Below are 9,992 nucleotides of genomic sequence, written 5' to 3' on the forward strand. Positions count from 1 at the left end.
ATCTCTTTAAATACTCAGACCAAGACAGAAACTTCTTTCAAATGGAAACATGACTTCACAATTGGAATTTGCATTAATCAAGGTCCCAGACTGAGTAGTTTACACCTTTTTGGGGACAGAAGGCCATTTGCATGAAAGACCCTGTGGAAGTGGACACGCCCATTACAGAGAGCAAATATCTCTAAAATCTTCAAACCTCTATTACCATCTGGTTTACTTCTATGGGAATGTGACCTTTGTACCAGTCGCACTGAGACATTTCAAATGACACCAAACATGTATACAGTTGTATGATAACTGTTCACATTAAACCATATAGATTTTGGGTGAATTTCAGGTAATTTCCGCATGTAGAGAGAAGAGATGGGGGGAGAGGAAAGGAAATGTAGATTAAGGCATTGCTGAGGTGTGATCGACTCGTGATTATTGCGTGATTGCTTCTCAAATGGGGATGCTAATTTTGCAAGAGAGACTTCAAATGTTAATTTCCTTTGTTTTCTCAACGTGTAGCCCTTTCTTGGTCCAGACAGTCCAGCATTAGTCTTACAGATGTCATATCGATCACAAGTTCAACATGGAGTACAGCAATGCTCAGTACTAGGACCGTGGCTTTTCACTCTGTACATGTTACCCTTGGGAGATATCATAAGGAAGCATGGTGTTAGTTTTCACTGTTACGCTGATGATACTACATTTCTCTATAGTATCATCAGTGATTGTATCATCATTCGCTATATTTCTTCGCACCCTGACGAAACTACATCAGAAGAAGAATGGCATCTAAGCTAATTAGTCTTTCTGTTTATCCCGAGGTTTATCGTAGTCAACCGGATCCGGGCCAGCGCCCCAACAGGACCACAATGCAGCCCTGAAGTATCATCCAGAGATCGAGTCGACTATCATCCATTGTGAAGGCCTCATCGACACGACAGCCAGTGGCACAGTTCCTCAACAAACCGTCCATATCGGCGTGATGAATACGATCCTCAACTGGATGGAACTGGATTAAATACTTTAACTGTATTTTACTTCAACTATAGCTGGAGAGGAGAGATTTGGCTGTGGCTAACTTACACAGAAGAGATTTTTGTTCAGCTCATATAAATGAACTACTTCATTTCAGACTGTGGTGATGTGGTTTCTCCAATGCATGGATCTTCATGAGTATCTTAAGGTGACTTTTAAAAGAGAAACTCTTTCCACACTGATCACACGTGTGCGGCTTCTCTCTGCTGTGGATCTTCTCATGTGTTTTCAGATGTTCTGACCGTCTGAATCTCTTGTCACAGTGTGAACACTTCTAAGGTTTTTCTCCAGTGTGGATCCTCTCATGTGATTTCAGAGTTGATGACTGATTGAATCTCTTGTCACAGTGTGAACACTTGTAAGGTTTTTCTCCAGTGTGGATCCTCTCATGTGATTTCAGAGTTGATGACTGATTGAATCTCTTGTCACAGTGTGAACACTTGTGAGGTTTTTCTCCAGTGTGGATCCTCTCATGTGTTTTCAGATGTGATGAATCACTGAATCTCTTGTCACACTGTGAACACTTGTGAGGTTTTTCTCCAGTGTGGATCCTCTCATGTGTTTTTAGATGTTCTGACTGACTGAATCTCTTGTTACACTGTGAACACTTATAAGGTTTTTCTCCAGTGTGGATCCTCTCATGTGTTTTCAGATGTGATGAATCACTGAATATCTTGTCACAGTGTGAACACTTGTAAGGTTTTTCTCCAGTGTGGATCCTCTCATGTGTTTTCAGATGAGCTAATTGACTGAATCTGTTGTCACAATGTGAACACTTGTAAGGTTTCTCTCCAGTGTGGATCCTCTCATGTCTTTTTAGATGTAATGACTGACTGAATCTGTTGTCACAGTATGAACACTTGTAAGGTTTTTCTCCAGTGTGGATCCGCTCATGTGTTTTCAGATGTGATGACACACTGAATCTCTTTTCACAGTGTGAACACTTGTAAGGTTTTTCTCCAGTGTGAATTCTCTGGTGCTGTTTTAATTGGTTTGCTGTAGTAAAAGTCTTCTCACACTCAAAGCACATGTACTCTCTCACACCAGTATGAATTTTCTCATGTTCTTGTAAATATGACAGCAGTGAAAAACTCTTTCCACACACAGAACATGAATGTGGCTTCTCATTTGTATGAACTCTCAGGTGTCTCTTCAGGGCTGATGCCCAGAGAAACGTTTAGTCACATTGATCACATGTGTGTGGCTTCTCTCCAGTGTGAACTTTCATATGACTCTTAAGATGTCCTTTTTGTTTGAAACTCTTCCCACACTGATCACATGTGAACGGCTTCTCTCCAGTATGAACTCTCATGTGAATCTCAAGATGTTGTTTGGTTGACAAACTCTTTCCACACTGAGTGCAGGTTGTAGATTTCTTGGCTCTTCTTTTCTTTAAAAATGTCTTTTTAGTCTTTGAGCGACTCAAAGGTTTTTCTCCAGGTTTGTCATGATGTTCCTCCTCCACTTCATTCAGTTCTTCACTCTCCTCCTTCACTTCCATCAGGTCTGAAATGAAAGAGAAAAAAGTAATTTCACTTTCAGTAAATCAAAATAAAGAGAGAAATATGAAGTTAAAGGTGATAAAATTGAGACCTGTTATGACAGACAACTGCTACAAAACATTACAATCATTTTGATGCATTTGCATAAATTAGTTGCATATGTCCCTGAAACTTTAACATTAATCTTCCGATCGTAAAGGACCAGCTGTCGTTCCAGTGACCGAATCCAGTGGTCTTGTGAAGGTATAATGTGTGTGCGTCTTTTCAGCGCTCCTGTGAAGATCACTTAATTTTAGAAATTAGTCTCAATTTTACTTTACTTGCTCGTTTAATCTGACTCCAATTTCAAATGTTTTTACATCAAGATTTACTGAATTAAGACAATCAGCACTGAATGGACATCTTCTGGCTACAGAATTTCCCAAATAGCTGCTCTGCCACCTTCCCTTAACACTCTGAGGTCTGAAAATGCACCGGCGCGTTTTGCAGGGTTTTTTTCACATTGCAGCAAAACAGACTTAAAATATTCTGTCATTTTTTGTCATAGAGACATAAGTAATACATCAATTGAAACTATAGAATATCTCCTTTTATTTGTATACACTCAGAGTAAAAACAAAATGTTTTGCCTTTTGTAAAATAAAGAAAACTAACATGATGCGTGATCTCTCGTCTCCCTCTGAACGAAGTCCAATCTGATAGTTCTCAGAAAATGAACTGTAACTTAGTGAATACTACTGACAAAAGAATTACACTTATGTCTAAAGAAACGTTGAAATGTCAGGTTTTAAATCGTGTAAGTCAAATCGAAAACAAACCTTCTGTGTTTATGTAATCTGTATGAAAAGAGAGCCATGTCAGAAGTCTGTGATTCAGCTCATTACCCACTAATGCGGCCACACCCACGGAGCCAGCGCTATTCTGAGGCAAATACAGAGGCAACACATGCATTCATCGTCTCAATCGTGTATTTATTGTCTTGAAAAGTGTTTATCTGGGTGTAAAAGCCATGGTTAGCGATCTTTAGAAGACATGCAGTTAGTTCCTGTTTGTTTTCTTCTATTGATGAATTTTAGAGTTTTTGTTTCTTTAGCGCCCTCCGGCTGCAGTATGAATTGTAAACACCATTCATGGAATAGCCTCTTCTTCTTAGGTAAATTTGTGGACTAAAAATGCACAGAGAGCGCCCTCCGGCTGCAGTATGAATTGCAAACACCAGCGCTCATAGAGATAACAATGAATATTAAATAAAAATAACTCCTCTGTATAGAAAATTGTCATAAACATATGAGAATCCAATATTTGTCCAAATGTGCATGTTTTTAAACTAAAAGCCTATATTCAGACTCTTTGCATCACAGAAATACATTATATTTTAAAGTATAATATAAAACCATTATTTTATATTGTAATAATATTTTTCTGTATGTTTCATATACCATGATGAGCTTGAGACATCACAGAAGTTTTTTTTTCACAGCCTACCTGACTGAAAGGCCTCATTAATATGCAAGTCATTTCAGGTCATTACTATGCAATTCTTTTGTCTTCTCAGGTGAGAATCACCCATTATTCATGGAGATTCACGCCTCCACGCATACTGTGTTTCTTGGCAAAAAGTGTCTTACAAAAACTAAATCAATATATTGTTATAAATGAAAGAGTAGTCAGCATAATTTTTACATAATTTTGAAGCAAAAACTCTAGTCTACAACCTCCAATAGCCAGAAGTTTTGTGAACACAGATTTAATATACTTTTATTGGCCTTATATCAGTGACTTAAGTTTTTTGTTTTTTCAATAACCACGCATAAACGTTATTCCTTCAAAAACACAAACATGTACATACATGTTCCTCACATATTATGGTAGCCTAGTTTGTGCTGAATACAGTGGAATGACACTTGTGTCATTAATATGTTTATGAACAACTGAAAAAAGCACAAATGTCAGGGCATGTCAAAACTTCTCCAGGCCCCAAATCAGCCTCAGACTCCAGAGGGTTAAATAATTCTTAATTCATAAATAATATTAAGAAAATAAAGAAAACATTGCTCTGAAATATTGTGAGTAATATATTTGATCAATAAAAAAAATGATCTAATGTGATATTAACAGCCATATTTTGACATCAACTTTTAGGTTGATATTTAATTTATTTTCCTAAAAACTGTGTAATTATTAAGGGCCATTCACAGCAGACTTCTCCTTCCACTGACTTCCTTTCATACACATGTGAATGTGGGACACCAGAAACACAAGATCAAGTGAAGTTTGCAGTAAAGTGGAGTAGATTGTATATTTTTAAATTTTGGAGTGATTATTATTTGTTATTTGTATGTTTTTAAAAAATATATCACGTCATATCTTGACGTTTCAGCTTCAGTAGAAAGTCACATCCTCAAAGTCTAGACTGGTTTGTTTCAATATAACGGACTAAAATAATGGACAAAATATCTTAATAGAACATGATCTTTACTTAATATTGCATAATTTTGACATACATACATCATACAAGTGTATTGTTGGCTATTATACAAATATACCCGTGCGACTGGTTTTGTGGTTTGGGGTCACATTTAATGGAAACACTGAATTTTAAAGTTGTCTTAGGGGTGTGGAACGGCATGAGGGTAAGTAATAAATTACAGAATTTTTGGGTGAACTAACCTTTTAATTACAAGTAACCAGCCCTAAATCAAACTCTAACTCTTGCTCTACAGTAAGTCCACTTGAATGAAATGACTGAGTGAATTCAGACACACTGAGTGCGCCGGAAGAGCTGCTGATTTCACAGAGTTTGTGCTGCTGTTTATTAATCATTTGAAACTGGAAATTCATTCAGCATCTGCAAATGTTATTTAAACCATTTCATGATCAAGGAATTTATACCTGAATGATATTATACTGGAAATGAATGGATTCTTTAATATTATCTGTAAGATTATACTTCAGTATATTCTCTATGTAGAGCTGAACATTTTAAAGGTGCCCTTGATTCAAAAATTGAATTTATCTTGGCATAGTTAAATAACAAGAGTTCAGTACATGGAAAAGACATACAGTGAGTCTCAAACTCCATTGTTTCCTCCTTCTTATATAAATCTCATTTGTTTAAAATCCTCCGAAGAACAGGCGAATCTCAACATAACACCGACTGTTACGTAACAGTCGGGGCTCCGCCCCCAATATTTGCATTATGCCATTGCCAGCTCATATTCCAGCCATTAGAAAGGGCAGAACGTCTGGATGTGCACAGCAGAATCAACAGACTAGGTAAGCAAGCGAGGACAATAGTAAAAAAGGGCAGATGGAGCAATAATAACTGACATGATATCATGATATTTTAGTGATATTTGTAAACTGTCTTTCTAAATGTTTGTTAACATGTTGCTAATGTACTGTTAAATGTGGTTAAAGTTACCATCGTGTCTTACTGTATTCACGGAGACAAGAGCCGTCGCTATTTTCATTTTTAAACACTTGCAGTCTGTATAATTCATAAACACAACTTCATTCTTTATAAATCTCTCCAACAGTGTAGCATTAGCCGTTAGCCACGGAGCACAGCCTCAAACTCATAGAGAAATCAAATATAAACATCCAAAATAAATCATTTACTCACATAATTCGAAGCATGCATGACGAACATCTTGTAAAGATCCATTTGAGGGTTATATTAGCTGTGTGAACTTTGTAAATGCGCTGTAATATAATCCAGAGCTCGTGTGGCAGGGAAGACGCGATTGGCAGGGGTCGAGTGTAAATCAGTGCATTGTTAATGATGCCCCAAAATAGACAGTTAAAAAATTTTAAAAAAAAAAAAAAAAACTATGGGGTATTTTGAGCTGAAACTTCACAGACACATTCAGGAGACACTTTAGACTTATATTACATCTTTTAAAAACATGTTCAATGGGACCTTTAATAATGATCAAATGACTGAGTTCAGCTGTGAGAATAAAACCAACCTGTTTGTTCCTCAGTATCTTCATGTTTCACACTGAATGTTTCTTCAATCTTTATTTCTTCAGTCTCATCTTTATTAAACTCCATCTGTAAGTACAGAATAATTAACAGAGTTAAAAGTCTTCAATGACCTGTTGGACTAAAAAAAAAAACACTCAAAACTAACACTACAAATTAATAAACTTCATATTTCAGGCATTTATGATCCTCATATGGTATTTAATGAAATATAGATTATATTTAGATGATTACTCTTTGATGAAAACATGATTAGTTAGTTTGTTAGTGTTTGTTGTTCTCGTTCATGTTCACTGTTCGAACAGCACGAGTCGTGATTCACTGAATCATTTCTCAAAGTGTTTGATCCAATTGACTCGGAGTTGAAAAGTTCAGTTTCTCCATCACTACTCGCCAGAGACTGAACTCGTGTTCATGATCAACTGATTTATGATTTATATAGAGAGAAATGAGACGCAGGTTTACTGTTTCTCATCAGTGGATATGAGCTTTACTCACACAAATATCCTTCACTACAGTTAGATAAAGAATCACAATGTTACTAAATAGTAAATAAACTATTTTAACATTGCTGGTAAAATTATTAAAAACGGTTTCTGTCGATTAAAACAGCTTAAATTCTTAAAACAAACCTTTATTCAGCAGAATCACAGCAGATGCAGGAGCGCTGCGCAGTCTTATGACGTCATGTCGTCACTCCAAAATAAAAGTCATGCATTGTCTACAATCACAGAAGTGCATAGAAATCCAACTATTTTACCAGATAATTTTTATATATTAAAATTAAAACAGTGACAAATATGGTTCAAACAATGCTTAAAAAATATTTGTGAAAAGTTTATTTTTTTTAATCTTGTTAAAAACCACAGTGGAGCTATATACTATTTTTTGGCAGCTGTTACAGAAACATTTTTACAAAAAATCTTCTGATTTAACCTTGAGATTTGAAGTATTAGAAAGCTTAGATATTTGCACCACAATTTACAATGACACTAATAATTCTTAATTTCTGATAGAAATGCAAGATCAATCGGTAGTTATTAATAGAATAACGAGACACAAACCTTTACATTCAGTCGTGTTTGGCCCCATTTATTTTTGATCACAGTAATACACATTTACCTCAGATTTCATTAGATAGAATATAAGCCGGGCCATACGCAGGGTTTCATAATTACCCTGGTCAGAAAATGTTGTTTGTTTGGGGGGTACGGGGGCATGTTCCCCTAGAAAATTTAGTTCCCTTTCAAGGGAACTCGCGCTGCGTAAAAACGCTATGGGAACGCCTCTGCGTGATGTCGTCTGAAGCACGTGTGCAAACTGTCCAGTCAGGAGACGGAACATCATAGGCGGGGTGACGTCACTGACCAGGAACCATAAAGCCGGCCCATAAACACTGTTATTCAGCTTCTGTGTCTTCAGCAAGTGCTAACGTGTGATTGTCCTATCTATTTATTGTTGTCTGTTTATGGCGAGCGAACAACATTTCAGGAAGTGTGTTCATCCCTCCCGCGTTTATCCCGGGATATGATACACATGGAATGTGTGTTGTTTGTTTGGGAGTGCAGCAAGCAGCTCTCGAGGGGGCTGCCTGTGTGCACTGCGAGCAGCGCTGCGCTCCCGCCGAGCTCTCTTTGAGGAGGGCGGCTCGGCTCACGTTTCTCAGGGCTTGGGTCCCGTTTCTGCCGAGGCAGTTCGGCGGGAGCGCAGCGCTGCTCGCAGTGCACACAGGCTTCCCCCACCTCGGCCATCTTCTGCTCTCCGGGGCTTTGGACCAAGAGAGCACTCGCTCCTGGGTCTGAGGATGTTAAAGATAAACATCGTCGTCATCCGCCAGAAGCGCGTCCTCGTCAGTCGCTTCAGCTTGAGAAAGACAGACACCCCTCTCAAATTCTTCAGCGAGCTCCACCTGCGAGCCCCATGATTTCAATCGCCGCTGAGCCTCAGCACGAGCGGGGCTGGAACCACCAGGCAGCGGTGGTGGCACTTCTCCCCTCGAGAAGAGGGCCAAACGAGAACGGAGCATTTCCATAGAAAAATGCTCTCAGTTAGCACAGGCAGCACCCTCGAGTACTGACCGTGCGTGCTCCTCGCCCAGACAGAAAACGCACAAGTTGTGTGTGTCCTCCGGTGTCAGAAAACCTGGGACAAGGATCAGCACACTTCCTGAACGATTTAGCAGACATATTTTCTTTTGGCAGAGTGAAAAAGGCACGAGCAAAAGCAGTCGCGAAAAGACAAAAGGATGTCGGCTGTTTCCCCAGGCGCTCCCTTTATATGTCACGGTTCGCGCCGTTTGACGTGATAGGCTGTCGCCGGCCAATAGGATTGGAGTGTGGTGATTTTTGGCATTTCGAGCACGGGTCACGGAGGACGTTCCCCTAGCGCAGTCAGCGCAGAGTAGAAGTTCCCTTTCGAAAGGGAACTGAACTTTTCAACTCTGAGTCAATTGAATCAAACACTTGTGACACAAACACAATGATTCAGTGAATCACGACTCGTGCTGTTCGAACAGTGAACATGAACGAGAACAACAAACATTAACAAACTAATTAATCATGTTTCATCAAAGTGTAATCATTTAAATATAATCTATAATTCATTAAATACCATATGAGGATCATAAATGCCTGAAATATTAAGTTTATTAATTTGTAGTGTTAGTTTTGAGTGGGTTTTTTTTAGTCCAACAGGTCACTAAAGACTTTTAACTCTGTTAATTATTCTCTTCTTACAGATGGTGATTATTAAAGATGAGACTGAAGACATGAAGATTGAGTTTAATAAAGAGGAGACTGAAGAAATAAAGATTGAAGAAACATTCAGAGTGAAACATGAAGATACTGAGGAACAAACAGGTTGGTTTTATTCTCACAGCTGAACTCAGTCATTTCATCATTATTAAAATGTTCAGCTCTACAGAAATAGAGAATATACAGAATGTTACGTGTTTGATGATAAAATTGGGATGTTCTCATAACATTTAAGTGAGACAACTGTTTCAAGGTGTGGTGCAGACCAAAGATGAAGCAAACAGAGCAGTTTTAAATGATTTTACTTTGGCGTTGTTATGTTTTCACAAATAATTTAGAAAAAGATGGAATGAAGAAAATATAATCATACATAGAAGAAACAGGAGTGTCGCCCAAATAAAAGAAATAAACAAAATAAACCAATCCTTACAGATAACCTCTAAACTAACTAACAAAAGTGTGAAAAATGTGAAAATAAAACCGAAATCTTCAGCGTATACGACGCCCAAGCTACAAGCAATCATAATCTACAAACAAAAATACATGGGTGATGCGACACTCACAAACCTAGGCTAACAAAGTATAAATTAACCTAATCGAAACCAAAGCCGAAAGCTCATGACTACGTTCTCAAGACATGTCATATTTGTTAAGACACATGAACGCCAAGCCGGCACACACAGTAACAAATACTCCAACACGAACGTTATTAAACAAATTTATA

General features: G+C 38.0%; 1 protein-coding gene across 1 annotated transcript; it reads right to left on the reverse strand.

The window, feature by feature from the left end:
- Window positions 1–1,300: 1,300 nt before the first annotated feature.
- LOC125269716 (zinc finger protein 501-like) lies at window positions 1,301–7,031 on the reverse strand. The gene is made up of 3 exons (XM_048192669.1): window positions 6,500–7,031; window positions 2,257–2,532; window positions 1,301–2,172 (listed from the first exon to the last, which is right to left on the reverse strand). The coding sequence occupies exons 1-3, from the start codon at window positions 6,582–6,584 to the stop codon at window positions 1,301–1,303; spliced, it is 1,233 nt and encodes a 410-aa protein (XP_048048626.1). The 5' UTR covers window positions 6,585–7,031.
- Between the last annotated feature and the right edge of the window lie 2,961 nt (window positions 7,032–9,992).

This window comes from Megalobrama amblycephala, linkage group LG6, assembly GCF_018812025.1.
Source record: "Megalobrama amblycephala isolate DHTTF-2021 linkage group LG6, ASM1881202v1, whole genome shotgun sequence".
Taxonomy (NCBI): Eukaryota; Metazoa; Chordata; class Actinopteri; order Cypriniformes; family Xenocyprididae; genus Megalobrama; species Megalobrama amblycephala.